At 44.4% G+C, this 16,438-nt stretch overlaps 1 protein-coding gene across 1 annotated transcript in view; it reads left to right on the forward strand.

Annotated features, from left to right (window-relative positions):
* Positions 1 to 16,438, forward strand: part of scara5 (scavenger receptor class A, member 5 (putative)) — a 68,047-nt gene that overhangs the window by 24,025 nt on the left and 27,584 nt on the right. The window contains exon 6 of the mRNA XM_056295066.1: positions 8,094 to 8,201. Within this exon, the coding sequence (XP_056151041.1) occupies positions 8,094 to 8,201 (108 nt within the window). The remainder of the gene's footprint in view (positions 1 to 8,093; positions 8,202 to 16,438) is intronic.

The raw sequence follows: 16,438 nt of genomic DNA on the forward strand, positions 1-16,438 counted from the left end.
ATTTGGAAACCGCCTCCATTTCAGTACCCCAAATCACCACCACCTTTCTCCTCCACTTGCTCTGCTTGCCATAATCCATCCTCAACTCCCTAGTGAATATACTGTAACTCGCACATGACATTCCACAGAGACGTTGTGAAAATCCACACTTTATCACTAAGTGAAGGGAGGGGAAAAAATGTTGACGAGTTGAATAAACTGAAATAGGCTCGTTCATGTATTTTTTTAATCACATTTTATACAGCACATTGAACTGGTATGCACAAGGCTGAAAAACACACAATGCAGGCTGAGCTTCCATCAAGCTACTGAATAACTGGACACTTTGTTAAGCGCAAGAGGTTTTTACAAATACATTTTTCACAATATTCACAAATTCGTTCACTCTTCAAAATTATCAAGTCTTTTCCTCAACTCAAAGTCATACAACACAACACAACACACAACAGATGTGGTCTCACACGATATGGACTCGAGTCAGACCGAAGTCAAGAAAGTTGATGACTTCAGACTTGACAAAAATGAGAAAGACTGGCAACTTGACTTTGATTTTAACATGACTTCACTTGGACTTGAGCCTTTTGACTTGAAAGACTTGATACCTCCTCTCAGCCCAAAGTTAAAATGCTTTTATAAAGCCTGCAGCAAATCAAGTCGTCATTTCCAGCACTACAGTTCCAACTAGAATCACTCTGTAACAAATACACATTTGAAAACGTTCATGATTTGTGTCATTTTAGTATATTAACTGTTACTCTGTGGCAATAAATTTGATATGGAATAACTTGTTTAGGATTTGAAATTCAAAGTTTAGGACTTGACTCAGAACTCGAGTGAGTGCCAAGACTTGAGACTTAGGTGTGACTTGGAAAACACCGACTTGGGCCCACCTCTGGCACAATGCAATGAGAATAAAATAAAAGTGGTAATCCTTCCAGTCAACAGTTCAGACATGAAACATGGAATTTGCACGGTGCAAACAAATACAAGAATGTGCTGTCCTCTATATATGTGTGAGGTATTTTGACAGCCAGATAAACTCCTTACTTTCACCAAGACTCCATAGACAAGATTGTAAACTGAAAACAGATACAGAAAGTATGATTACTTAAACCGCACTGCATTTGACAATAATAATAGTAATAATAATAATAATAATAATAACTTTATTTATATAGCACTTTTCTAAAACTGTTACAAAGTGCTTTACAGAGATATAAAACCAGACAAGGCAAAAATAACAACAAGACCAAATAAGTAAGAGTAAAATTAAAAACAGTTTAAATAGATAAAAACAAATATCAAACATTTGTAAAAGCTTTCACATAAAGAAAAGTTTTAAGACGAGATTTAAAAGAAGCTAGAGACTTGGTTAGTCTTAGTTCAACAGGAAGAGAGTTCCATAGTGTGGGGGCTCTAACAGCAAAAGTCCAATCAGCCTTTGTAACCAGCCAACACCTGGGAATAACCAGCAGGGCTCCATCTGCAGATCTTAATGGTTGAGGGGGAATATATCAGGTCAGTAAATCAGAAATGTATGCAAGAGCAAGACCGTTTAAAAACATAAAAGTGAGCAATAAAATTTAAAAATCAATTTGAAATATAACAGGGAGCCAGTGTACGTAGGCAAGCACAGGAGTGATATGGTCATGCCTCTTTGTCTCGGTAATGAGCCAAGCACTGGCGTTTTGTACCAACTGCAGACGATGGAGGGAGCCCTTGCTTATACCAGGGTAAAGCGCATTAGAATAGTCAAGCCAAGTATAGATCGGCAATTGATAAAAATGACCTAATTTTGGAGATTAGCTTGAGCTGGAGAAAGCATGACTGAACAAGATGTTTGATTTGATTATCAAAACCGAAGATAGCATCGGATATTACCCCAAGATTCCTAGCAGCCTACTTAAGACTACCTGATAGACCACCAAGATTAGTAAAAAAAAGAAAAGAAAAAAAAAGGGCTGTTGGCATGCTTGGAAATGAACGGAATGACCTCAGACTTATCATCATTCAATTCGAGAAAATGTTCGGAAAACCAGGATTCAATGTCAGAGAGGCAAGTTGTGAGATTGTCTAGGGCACTAGGATCTGTGGATTTTAGTGGCACGTATAACCGAGTGTCGTCAGCATAAAAATGGTAAAGCACATTGTGGTTTTGAATGGCCTGGCCAAGGGGCAGCGTGTACATAGAAAAAAAAAGGGAGCCAATAACTGAGCCTTGAGGGACACCACAACTGAGCCATCAAGGAAGCAGAGTTTCCCAGAACAACAGAAGATTTTTCTGTTGGCGAGGTAAGAGCATAATAAACTAAGAACCGAGCCCTTAATGCCAACTCAAGTCTCTATCTAAGAGGATGTTATGATCGACTGTGTCAAAGGCAGCACTTAAGTATAAAAGAACCAAAATCAAGCAGTCACCTCTGTCTGCAGTCAGCAGTAGGTCATTAACAACCTTAACTAGAGCTGTGTCGGTACTACGAAGTGCTCTAAAACCAGACTGGAAACTTAGTGTTCATAAAAGAAATCAATTGAGATGAAATTACTGTCTCCAGAACCTCAGATGGGAAACACAATTTGGAGATCGTTCTGTAGTTAACGACAGGATTTCTTCAGCAATGGGTAAACAATGGCATGCTTAAAACTGTCTGGAAAAGAACCAGAGGCCAGAGAATTATTAAGAATTTGCAGAATAACAGGGCTAATAGTTGAAAATACCTCCTTGAGCAGCTTAGTGGGAATGATGTCTAAGATGCATGAGGAGGACTTAATATTGGAGACTGTACTCCTAACAATGAGATTGCAATTGGCTGAAACTGGGTAAAAGGCAGAATTAACATGGAGAATGGAACAAATGCAAGGGCCTGGCTGTATTTGGGACCTGATACTCTCTACCTTATTTACAAAATGAGTGAGGTTTTTTTTTTGACAAGTCGACGGACCATTAATAACAGAATCAATTACCCTAAAGATAACTTTAGAGTTGTGGTTATATCCTGGTATTAGTTCAGAGACGTACACTGACCTCACATCCTTAACTGCCTTCTGGAAAAAGCTATTATGTGCTTAGCGTATTAAGTAATATTTTCAACTTAATATTTTTTGTACTTAATGTATATAAACATGAAAGTATATAAACATGAATTACAAAAATGGAGCAATTAAATCTCTAGATTACTGTACATAAATCTATGAACTAGAGAAGATAGAATAGAGCATGTAGCTATCACTGTATGGACCAATACAGGATGTAGCTAACATATATCATACACTCACAAAATGATGAAATTATATGAAATGAAACTGTAGAAATACATCCATCCATTATCCAAACCGCTTATGCAAAGTCCTAGCAGTCATTGAGCGGCAGGCGGGGAGACACCCTGGACAGGCCGCCAGTCCATCACAGGACCGACACACACACCTAGGGACAATTTAGTACGGCCGATCCATCTGATCTACATGTCTTTGGACTGTGGGAGGAAACCGGAGTACCTGGAGGAAACTCACGCAGACACGGGGAGAACATGCAAACTCCACACAGAGGACGACCTGGGATGACCCCCAAGGTTGGACAGAATTGTTCTTAATTGAGATCCCAATAGCTCAGGGACAAATAAGCAATAAAGATTTGTCTGTCCGGACACAGACAAATACGAACCCCTGTTAGGCTAAGGGACAAGTGCACATATGTATATGGGTTTTTAAGTGCGCTGATAATCATTGCTGTGGCAGGATACGTATGTGGGCTAAGGTGTTAGCCTGGTAGGATAACGACTGTTTTTTAGTAAGGGGTGAGTATGTATCTGAGTGAATATATGTGTGAGCAAGCCCCGATGGGGCATCAGCAAATTAAGGACAACTCCTGGTGACCTGGCCCACCTGGACACTGGTTTGGCCTTGAGCCGAATGTGGCCAAATCACAGTTCAGTGCAGGCACTTGTATGTCTTTACTACTGGAATTTGGACTTGCTATACTCAGTACCCTTCGCTAAGGCCCGCCCCCCTTAGTTACTGTTGCCAAGTCCGTCAAGTTTTAACATTATTTTACGGTTAATAAAAGTAATTACTTACCTTGGAGAAGACAAAGCTGTGCTTGTTGATCTTTGAGGGGTTCAACTGGATTTGAGGACGTCCACCAAGCTTTATCCACAGCCTACACTTTTCAGGGTTTGATTTTGGTTTTGGAAAGGGAAAAAAAACGTACATCTCCTTCCAACCTGTCCGGGTAACGAGTGTCGCTGTTACAAGTGGCCCAGGCACACCGTTTAACCATAACTAGCTAAAAGTCCACAAAGCCAGCTCGAAGATGAAGAAAATCTGAAACTTCTGCATCGGAGCCAACGCAGCGCCGCCACGACAGTGTCGGACAGCCTGTCCTACGCTGCGCTGTGACTGGCCAGTCTGCGTTTTGGGGGCGTGGCTTAGCGTAGGGTCAATTGACAAGGCTTGAAGTAGGGTGGGCGGGTCCGTTTTAGTTCGGCGCTGCTTTTCCTGAAACGTGATTGGTTAAAATGTGGTGAGGCGGGTGGACTGTGGAGCAGTCGTCTAGAAGCGGGAACTTCGGGCATTTCTTCGTACGAAGCACTCAAGGTACAGATGGATTCTTGCTCTCAAGGATTACACACTTAGCAATTTTAAATTGGAAGTAAAAACTCACAAGATCATAGCGTATAGAAAGGTGGGTTTACAGCCCGAGATGTGAGGGACTCGTTAGTGCTAGCGGAGCTTCCGAGCTAGCGGAGCTTCGTATAGCCTCAAAAAAGATGGCGCGGATTTTCAGACCGGCGTTATGAGGCAAATCTCCACCACAGCTGAGACACGTGATTAGGACACAGCAGCCCGTTTTTTTTTAAATACACAAAGTCTAAAACTCAATACCAGACGAAAAAGCTAAGTTTCGGTGGGGAGAAAGCTGTGTGTGTCCACGGCCCCGCCATCATGAGTTCTCAGTCTCCGCTAGAATGAGTCTCCACGGGGGTGCGGCCATATTGTAACGTCTCTTGAGCCAATTAAGCTAACTCGAGACAGGTGTGACCACACAACACTCACCAAGCATTGCTTTTGCAGAAAGGGACCAACGTTCGAAATCTACGCAACTTTCTAAGAAGTGAACACAGAAATTACACTCGTGGGCTTTGCTTTGATTCGCCACGGCCATACCGATGCTTTTGCACGTTTTAGCCCATTCATCACGGCTTATACTCGATATTACTCATCCCGACCATTTTGCACAGCGCCCCAATTATTTATGTTTATTAAATGCACATTTCCCTGCCTTCCGGGGAGTCTGAGGTTCCCATTCATTTCAGCACGGCTTGCAAAGACTTGACACTTCCTCTCATCGCGGTGAACAATTAGGCACCTTGTCGGTGCCAGTTTTGCAGTGCTTGGCAGTCTTGTTCTTAAGAGTCGTGCAAATTATGCTGTTTTCCTCGTGACATATGGTGAACTGGCTTGGGCGGGTGTAAGACTCCCAGCCTGGATGGTTGTCTGGGTTCGGCCCTATGTGGGATTAAGTGGACATGGTTAGCCGTGGCCTAGTTTTTTGTACTTTTGAGTTGGTATCAGTCAGGAGGCGTACGTAGACACACACTCGTGAGAGGAGCATTCCTGCAAGCTGAACCGGCATCCAAGAACAAATCACGTATGTCCAGTGTTAGTTTAATATTTCACTGTTTTCCTTAATCATAAAAGTGTGTCCTTGTGGGGCTGTAAGCAACAGTCTAGCGGTGGTAGGCTTTCAAACGCATGATGTCATGTATTGTCTCGTTCCCAAAAATTCCTCTCTCTGAGGCTGCCGAAACATGCATATATTAAGAGAGCGTTTAACTGGATGCAGGTGTGCCTTGTTAACCACTTGTGCTTTTACTCTTTCCTCAGTCTAAGCCTGGCTTTTGACATTGTATTTAGAGTAGGTAGATACATAACATAGAAAAGGCAGAATTATAACCCCACACACACACACACACACACACACACACACATGAAAAAAATCTCTCTCTCACCCTTTTTCAGGTGGTGTGTGTGTTCCTCAAGCTCGGGTCCTCTACCAGAGATCTGGGAGTTTGAGGGTTCCGAGCAGTATCTTAGCTGTTCCTAGGACTGCACTCTTCTGGACGGAGGCCTCAGATGTTGTTCCTGGAATCTGCTGGAGCCATTCTCCCAGCTTGGGGGTCACAGCCCCTAGTGCTCCAGTTACCACTGGGACTAGTGTTGATTTCACCTTCCTCATCCGAACTAATTCTTCCCTCAGCCCTTGGTATTTCTCTAGCTTCTCATGCTCTTCTTCCTCATGTTGCCGTCGCTCGGGACTGCTACATCGATCACTGCTGCTGTCTTCTGTTCCTTGTTGACCACCACAATGTCTGGCTGGTTAGCCAGCACCTGCTTGTCAGTCTGGAACTTGAACTCTCACAGGATCTTAGCTCTGCCATTCTGATCCACCTTTGGCGGTGTCTCTCATTTGAACTTGGGGGACTTCCAGTCTGTATGCAGTACAGATGTTCCTGCACACTATCTCAGCCACTTGGTTATGCCTTTTAGTGTGCACGTTCCCAGCTAGCATTTTACACCCTGCCACTACGTGCTGCACTGTCTCAGGGGTGTCGTTGCACAGCCTGCATCTTGGATCTTGAACTTTTTGTCATTGTCATTTGTATAACATAACACCACACACACACACACACATATACTTATATATATATATACTTATATATATATATATTTAGTGATGATTCAGTATGTGGTGGGAGTGTTGGAATAGTTGAGATGCGGTGTTTGGAAAATACACTCAGTCTCAACTGACTGCAAGTATCTCCACCATTACTGTACCCCACCCTTACCCCTGTATGATGTACTTGTATGTGGCAGTAGCGTCGGAACAGTTGAGACTCGTATTTTCCAAACGCCGCGTCTCAGTTGCTTTCAAACCCCAAAACACGCTGTGCCAGAAATTGGTCCACCCCAAGGATCGGGTCCCCCGGCAAAAACAGAGCAATACAGTGTACGCTGTTAAGTGCCAGGAGGATTGCTGGGACTTGTACATTGGGGAAACTAAACAGACGCTGGTAAAGAGGACGGCACAACACAGGAGAGCTAACACGTCAGGCCAGGACTCCACAGTCTGCACCATCTACAGGCCAGTGGCCACTCTTTCAAGGATGAGGATGTGCACATCCTTGATAGGGAGGAACGCTGGTTTGAACAGGGAGTCAAGGAGGCCATCTATGTGAAGAGGGAACGACCATCCCTGAACTGGGGGGGGGGGGGTCTAAGAGTACATCTGTCACCATCTTACAATGCTGTGATTGCAACTATTCCCCAATCCTCTGTGGATAGTACACATGGCCATTGTAACTCTAGTTAATAGTCAGGACAATTTTTGTATTGGTCATTGGTTCGGCCGCTGTCCAACCGTATTGTTTATAAGGGTGGGACACCTGCAGTCAGCTGAGACTTTAGAGGTCGCTTAGGTGAGTGATGAAACATTACTCGCAACCAGATGAACTGATTCAACTTTCTGTGATACCAGAACGTTTATCACACATTAACCCAGTAGCACTGTAAATCTGCATTTGGACTTTCCTGTATAATTTTGATAATCCTGTGTGAGTGTTGGACACAAAAACTGCTGAACGACCGGTTCCAAAGCATGATTTGATGGGATTTCAGCTATGTGCCTGTTTCTACTCCCAATTCCAGTACCGTTCACTTCATACTGCTGTCTGGTCAGAACAGCTGAGGCAGAACATCCCACTGTGGTGAACCATCAGTCAGGGTTAGGATGACTCTTTAAAAACGACTTTTACTCACTTTAAGGGGTAACGTGAGGGATTTCTTTCCTGCAACACTCGGATTGTTCTTATGTAGGTCACTTCATGTAGGTAATGACCAGCTTTTCACGTGATTGTAACTGTTGATCGGGGGTTGTGACGGTCACAGAACTATGAAGAACCGGTCAGTTTGTTCTTAGGTCTTCGATGGAGGAGTTAAATATACTTTAAATATACTGATTAATGCGTGACGTTTCATAACACAAGCACTCTTGTTATTGAAATCAACCCTGCATATGTGTGTGTGTGTGTGTGATACAGGTCTTGCAGGAGAGAAAGGCATCCAAGGCCCCAGGGGTATGAAGGGATCAATGGGAAGTGATGGATCTCAGGGAGAGAAGGGAGAGGCTGGACATCCCGGGTCTAAAGGTAGGTCTTCCATTGGTTCTTTACATCTTTTCATTCTTATTCGAGGAAGACTTGGCCAAGAAAGGAGCATCAAGGTTAATATGATACCTATCGCAGGCAAATAAGACACAATAATGACCGAAAACACAATACAACACAATATTTTCTATGAAAGTACAACAGGCATCACACGCACTGTCAAATCAGCACACTTGTCTTGATTTTTTTTTTTTTTTTTACCCCTTTTTCCTCCCAAATTGTATCCAGCCGATCACCCCACTCTTCCGTGCCGTCCCGGTCGCTGCTCCTCCACCTCTGCCGATCCGGGGAGGGCTGCAGACTACCACATGCCTCCTCCCATACATGTGGAGTCACCAGCCGCTTCTTTTCACCCGACAGTGAGGAGTTTAACCAGGGGGACGTAGCACGTGGGAGGAGCACACTATTCCCCCAGTCCCCCCCCCCCCCAAAACAGGTGCCCCGACTGACCAGAGGAGGCGCTAGTGCGTCAACCAGGACACATACACACATCCGGCTTTCCACCTGCAGACACGACCAATTGTGTCTGTAGGGACGACCGACCAAGCCGGAGATAATACGGGGATTCGAACCGGCGATCCCTGCGTTGGTAGGCAACGGAATAGACCGCCACACCACCCAGATGCCCTTTGTCTTGACTTTTTCAGCCATAATCTCTATTCAAAGTTAATACCTCCTGTTTCAACCACAAGTCAAATGTATGTCCCGCGCCAACCCACTGACACTAACGCACCTGCCATAACATGTGAAATAAAGTGCGTGCTGCTCTACTTTATTTTGACCTCACCCCACACCGTACACCGGACCTGTGCCTTAGAGCCCGCGTGCTTTGTAAAACGTACTCCCCTCTCTCTACAGTGCTTGACTAGACAGATCCACTCACCAGCTACGTCACACATAATAAATAACTGTCCTAAACAAAGGACATGGCCTGCGTGAAAAAGTGAAAAGTCGACCAGGAAAACCATCAGTTCCAATCTGACTGGACTGATCGGTTTTGTTTTATTTAACAGGACCACGCCAATGCAAACTGATATGCTTGATAAGCATGCGGACCGTAGCGGTCTGCAAAGCAGCTAATCTCTAGCGGCACTTCAACTCTATGCATGCTGCCAGTTTTAATGCATACTACCCTACAAAGTCAGATCACCACAAACAAAAAACAGCAAATATAATAACACCATATAAGCACTCTCTACTTCTGTACATCAACATTGGCACAAGAGACTGCAACAGCTGCATCATTGCATGTTTCATGGAACCCCGGTAAAGCTAAGAAGCCATTCACTGATGCTGAGCTGATGAAAATGTGTGCAATTGATATAGTTGGCGAAGTTTTAAGTCATGATGAGAAAAACATTAAAACAGTTGTGGGGCTATTAAAGCAGGTGCCATTGTTGGCTAACACGGCAACAAGAAGAATAGAACTTGTAGCGGAGGACTGTTTTTCCAATCTACTCACCGATTTGAAGAGAGCAGAAGCCATATCACTAGCCAAAGACTCATCCTGTGACCAAACCGATATGGAACAGCGATCTGTGTTCACAAGATTTTTATGGGAAGACCTTTCAGGAAGAGCTGCTTTGTTTGCTTCCTGTCTGGGTGCACAACTCTGGGAAATCATTTTTAATGAATGAGCACAGTTCTTTGAGAAGAATGGCTTGGATGTGAGCAAAGTTGTGTCCGTTGTCACCGATGGACAACACAAGGGCTTGGTAAGCAGGCTTGCCACTGTTAACCCAGCACTCTTAGCATTTCATTGCATTATGCACAAATCCGTGTTGTGCACTAAACTGTGGGGGGAAATGAAAGAGACGATGGATACTGCGACAAGACTGGTCAAGTTTGTTCGCGAGAGTTCTAGTCTGCAACATCGCCTTTTCACAGCATTGTTGGAGGAAATGACAGCAGAACACAAGGATCTTTTGCTGCATAATGATGTTTGCTGGCTTAGCAAAGGCCGTGTGTTGGAGAGGGTGTGCGACCTGCGCCATGAACTTGCGTCATCTTTATCCAGACTGTAGAGCCAAAAAGCCCAAGAATATCAGAGGTTTTTAATTGACAATAAGGTGATGGCATACGTTCTTTTTTTGTGTGACATCATGTCTCATCTAAGTCACCTTAATCTGCAATTACAAGGCAAGAAGCACACTGCTGCAGACATGCATGAGGCGGCTGAAGCTTTCCAGTCAAAGCTGAATCTTTTGGAGAGAGACATTCATTGGAGAAAGTTGCACTTTCCACGTCTGCAGGAGCATTGCGAGAAGAATGAAATGTGGCATTCCACTCCAGCAATGGGGGATTTTGTGATGAGCCTGGCAGAAAATTTCAAGGAACAATTTGAAGGTCCCCTAAACTGTCAGGTGACATTCTCCTCTTCCTGAGACACCCGTTCTACATTTTGGCTGATGTCCAGTGGACTGCAGAGGCCAAAAGGCTGGAACCTTCCATAGATGAGGCAACTCTGCAGATGGAGGTCTTGGAGATGGGAACATCTGATTTGCTCAAATCGTAACACAAGGATGTTGGGGTGAGTGACTTTTGGATCAACGTGGCTCAATTCAAAAACATGAGAGCTATTCCAATGCTCCAACTGACAATTTTCCCCTACGCGTACACATGTGAGTCATTGTTTTCTTCAATGAACTCGATCAAGAACCATCAAAGAAACACTCTCCAATGCACATCTTGGCCTGTGCCTCAGGCCCGACATCAGAAGGACTGCCTCATCCCGCCACTCTCACTTCTCTCACTGATTGGTGAGTGAACAGCCACTTATTTTTGTCCATAATGAAATGGTTGGTTTTGGACTCATTTTGTTTCAAGTGTGCGTTTTTTGTTTTTTTGTCCTTGTGTGACCCTCAACACAGGCTTTGAGAATCCCAAGCCTAAATTACTACTACCTCCATCACCACCATCACCACTACTACTACTACTAATAATAATAATAATAATGATTAATGAAAATAATAATGATGATAACAATAATCACGATAGCAGCAACAACAGCCTCTGCACATAAAACAACTTTTACCGGCGCAATGGGAAAAAACCCCACACGTTTTGGCCCTTGGCTTGGCATGCATGACATGATTTGGCCCTTGGGGAAAACGGGAACCCTGCTCTAAGGTATCTCTCTCCATCATCCATCTCTTCTTAATTCCCCCAACTCTAATCTGTTCAACTAGCTGTACATTTATACGTCAATAACATCTGTCTACACATCTATCTATATACGTCTATATACCTGTCCACTGTGTATTTCTCTACATCCACAGCAGCTTCTACACATTCAAGTTGAAGACAGAAGATTAAACCCTATCAAACTCGTTTTTGTTTTTTCTTTCTTTTATTTTCACAACACAAAATATATATGTGTGTGAACGATAGAGTGCAGGAGATACTAGGCCAACAGCTGTTGCTGATCAGAGTTGCTTTTGGCTAAAACATCTCATGTTGGAGTCTCCCAGTCTCCATGTGGACCAGTAACTCAACTCAGTCTGGATTTTAATGCTCTTCTCTGGAGTATATGTGCGCAGGGTTGCATGTATGTGTGTACACTTTTTTATCCTTGTGTGCATTTACATTCAAGGATGCCTGGTTGTGCGTGCATGTGTGTGTGTGTGTGTGTGTGTGTGTGTGTGTGTGTGTTGTTGTCTATGTTTGACTATACACACATGCAGTCAGTTCACTACAATGGCTCCGCAAACAACACCTGGTTTCACTGCAGTTCTACTGGAATTAACTGTGGGAGAATTTCACCGGGCGCAAAACCAACTTTAAGGCTTCTTACACTGAATCAGTTTCAAGTAACGTTTAACTCCAAGGCCCCTCGTGTGGGACCCAGCTTTGGAAGCAGCCTGAAAACCCCGTGAAGGACGTTGTGCTGTATGGGGCAGTGGAACAAGGCAGACGGCTCCCATGTGAATGCACATCTGAGAAGCGAAGAGAGCTGCTGAAAGGCTTATTAAAATGAATGTGGCGCAGTACGACATGATTAGGTGTATATGGGAGCTAGAATAAGTGAAGAGGAATGAAAAGTTTGTAAAAATGGTTTGTTTTACTGGCAGGTTCTTGTGTGAGGTTGTGGACATTGTGCTCTATGGGAAGATGAGGCGTTACCCTTCTCTCAGTGACTTTATTGGTTTGATACCATTATTATTATTGTTGTTGTTATTTTGGAATTTTTCACTTTGTACATGGTGAAAAAATGTCCTGTCATGGGTGTGTGATCTGGGTCATCGGGGCTCTCCCACGGTTGATGCTAGATCCAACGGGGTGTAGGCACGGAAATAGCCGTGATTGGCTGTTGTGCCGGCCAATAGACAGCGCCGAACATCAAAGCGCACTGACTTGAAACAAACGATGTGCACTGAAACATTTAGCTAGCTAGCTTACAACTGACCTTAACACTGCCAGATCGTACTGTAACGATAGCTAACGTTAACACTTGGTAACAATAGAAATTCAAAAAGAGTTTAAACCCTATCCCTAACCAAGAACCAATCACATCTGCTTCCGTGCCTACACCCCAATGGATCTAGCATCAACCCTCTCACATCCCCTGGTTGGCGTTTTAGTTCACCTGCGCTCGTGTGCCTGAGTGACCCTGATTGCCCGGCTTCACTCACCTCCCCTTTCTCCGATTGGCTGTAAGGATCCTGCGCATCGCCGCCCAATCTCCCTGATTGGCCTCCCCTGGGTATTTATGCCCCTTGGTTGCTCGGGCTCCTTGTCGGTTCATCTCACACACTCACGGAGACTCTTGGTCGCCATTTTGTGTGCTTTCCTACTATTTGTGTTTTTGTTATTAAAGCCATGTTCAAACCCAGCCTGTCCTTGCTGTATGCATTTGGTCCTCTCCTGCTTCCACCCGCGACACAATTGAAATATTAATGCATTGCATATGTTAGTATGTCTGTTATGAAACTGACACCAAAGTTAACTTTTTAACGACTACAACATTTTTAAACAATTTAAACTTCAGAGAGACATGGTCGAACTTGAATAGCAAAATTGAAAAAGTGACTGCGCACTGGGGGCGGTTTGCAGCTGAGTGTGAATTGGCTGGGATGAGAGTCAGCACCTCCAAGTCTGAGGCCATGGTTCTCTACCGAAAAATGGTGGATTGCTTCCTCCGGGTTGGGGATGAGTTGTTGCCTCAAGTGAAGGAGTTCAAGTATCTCGGGGTCTTGTTCACGAGTGAGGGTAGGATGGAGCGGGAGATTGACAAGCGAATTGGTGCAACTTCAGCAGTGTACCAGACCGTTGTGGTGAAGAGGGAGCTGAACCGGAAGGCAAAGCTCTCAATTTACCAGTCAGTCTTCGTTCCAACCCTCACCTATGGTCATGAGCTTTGGGTAGTGACCAAAAGGGGGAGATCGCGGATACAAGTGGCTGAAATGAGTTTCCTCCGTAGGGTGTCTGGGCTCAGCCTTAGAGATAGGGTGAGGAGCTCGGCCATCTGGAGGGAGATCGGAGTAGAGCTGCTGCTCCTTCGCGTCAAAAGGAGCCAGTTGAGGTGGTTCGGGCATCTGATTAGGATGCCTCCTGGGCGCCTTCCTTTGGAGGTTTACTGGGCATGGCCAACTGGGAGGAGACCCCGGGGTACAGCCAGAACTCGCTGGAGGGACTACATGTTCAATCTGGCCTGGGAAGGCCTTGGGATCCCCCAGGAGGAGCTGGAGGGCGATGCTGGGGAAAGGGACGCCTGGAGTGCCCTACTTAGCTTGCTGCCACCCCGGAAGGAGAGAGTGAGCGAGAGAGGGAGGGGGAGAAGTGGCTGATGATGAATGAATGAATATGTTAGTATGTCTGTTATGAAACTGACGGACACCAAAATTAACATTTTAACTACTTTTAATACTATTTTTCAAACAATTTAAAATGGCCGCTGTCCAACGCCTGTAAATACTGCAGCGCCTCGGTGGTAGTCATGGTGCATCTGTAACCAGACATGTTGGAAATAATCACAAATCAAATTTAGACTATTTGTCTGCACTGGAGAACGCTAGTGTGTTTCTTGGACGGAACAATGAACTTCACGAAGGAAATGACGTGACCAACACTCGTTATAAATAGTGACATGACGCGCACGATGACATGCAAATTACGAGATGGTCATTTTGACCGCTCATGGTCGTTTTAGGTGGATCTTGTAACTTTTTAGTGCGATTGATCTAAAACTCATTTTAATGCAAGTATATCCAATTTTAGGGGAATTGAGGGAGTGGCAGGTCTGGAGCTTTTTTTTCTTCACAAAGCTGTTAAGCTTTGAAAATCCAAAACGGCCATAATGACCGCCTTGGTCGTTCTGGTGTTAAATCGTCTTGTCGGTTGACACACCCATATTTTAACAATGTGTCTGGGTTTTCCTGAAGCTGTTGGGGATGTGGCCAAAACGGCTGTGACGCGGATAGTTGAAAGCATTAACAACAGGCTGGTGCAGGGAATAAGCACATGATATACACTACTTCAACACATACACACACACACACACACACACACACACACACACACACTGCACTGCATTAACTTAGTGTGTCACATACACACACACATACACACACACATGCACGCGCGCTACAATTAGCTTCACCTCTTCTGGCATCTACTGTGTGGTCTTGGATGTGATAAAAGAGCTAAATTAAAGGTGGGATAAAGGCCCATTTGAAGCCGGTCCTGTTATAGCTCCCCTCTGTATGGCAAAACCAGACGTGGTTTTAAGCGTACCGGTTAAAAGCTGGCATTCCCACCCACTGGTAGTAAAACAGACTCAGGTCCGCCGGAGAGGTGGCCCCGGGGACTCTGGAACACAGGGATATTTTGAAATGAAAACAAAAGTATCCAAGTTACTGATTAGATCGTGGTGTCAAACATAAACACGACCTGATTTACAACCAATTTTAAAACCGCAAATAAGCCAACTTCTACGTAGCCATTGAGTAGATTTCATGATGGATGTTGAAATAATTGCATCAGTTTTCCACAGCTTAAATTTCCAGACTATAAGATGCTAGCATGACTTCGCTGCTGGCACCGCAGCCACCAGACTCAGAGACCTTCCTCAGCCTCGTCTTCCTCGACTCCCTCTTGAATCTCGCGACTGCGCTCCTTCTTTTCCAACCTGCGCATTCCCACGTGACCAAGCGAGAGATAACCATGAGGAGGTGAACTAATCTCCACAGGCAGGCGCTATCTTTTAATTTATCTGTTTATTTCTCAAATTGTAGAACAATTACAGGGCTGACTTGTTTAGACACTCGAGCTCAATAAAAAAAGAAGAAGAAGAAGACAAACTGGCATCCAGGTAGTGTAGCGGTCTATTCCGTTGCCCAGAGCCGGCCCAAGGCATAAGCGAACTAAGCGGTCGCTTAGGGCCCCCGCGCCAGCAGGGGCCCCCAAGAGCGCTTGAAATGTTAAACACGACAGGTTGAGATATGTATAGTGTGTGTGTGTGTGTGATATATCATATCAGTAGTAATCACCAAAAAACAAAAACTAAATATTTTGATATCGTTGTTAACAGACTGACGAATTAATGCTGCTGGTTTCATCATTTCCGCCATGAAGAGACTGGAAGTGTCTTTTTTTTAATGCTATTGTAGACTGTAGCATTCAGTCTTTGGAGGACCGCTTTCAGTCTCTGGGGGAAGTCAGAGACAACTTTGGAGTGCTGCTGAATTTCAGCCAACTTGACCCACAGACACGGAGGGATCGATGTAGGCTTCTTGGGGAGAGACTCGCATGTGGAGAAGAAGCGGACATTGATGGCACTGAACTGGCTACAGAAATGGAGAGTCTTCCCGAACTCCCCCAAGCCAGTATGACAGCATTTGAGCTCCTGGCTTACCTGTCTGAAAACCACATTTGTGAGTTATATCCAAATCTTTGGGTAACTCTAATGATAGCCTGCACTCTCCCGGTGACTAGCTTCTGCAGAGCGCAGCTTTTCCAAGCTGAAACTTATAAAAACATGCTTAAGGTCTTCCATGGCTCAAGAGAGATTGAGTGGACTGGCACTTATAAGTATCAACAATACAGTTGGCCGCGAGATCTCCTGCAATGACGTCATAAATGACTTTGCCTCCAGAAAACCAGGGAACAAAGATTTTAAGGAGAATGTTAAATTAAAGCACTTTATTTTGGGATATTTGCTGAACCATTAGCAAGCACACCTTTGAACGCCATAGTTTTCCAAAAACTTTTTATTCATCTAC

This window comes from Lampris incognitus, chromosome 15, assembly GCF_029633865.1.
Source record: "Lampris incognitus isolate fLamInc1 chromosome 15, fLamInc1.hap2, whole genome shotgun sequence".
Lineage (NCBI taxonomy): Eukaryota > Metazoa > Chordata > Actinopteri > Lampriformes > Lampridae > Lampris > Lampris incognitus.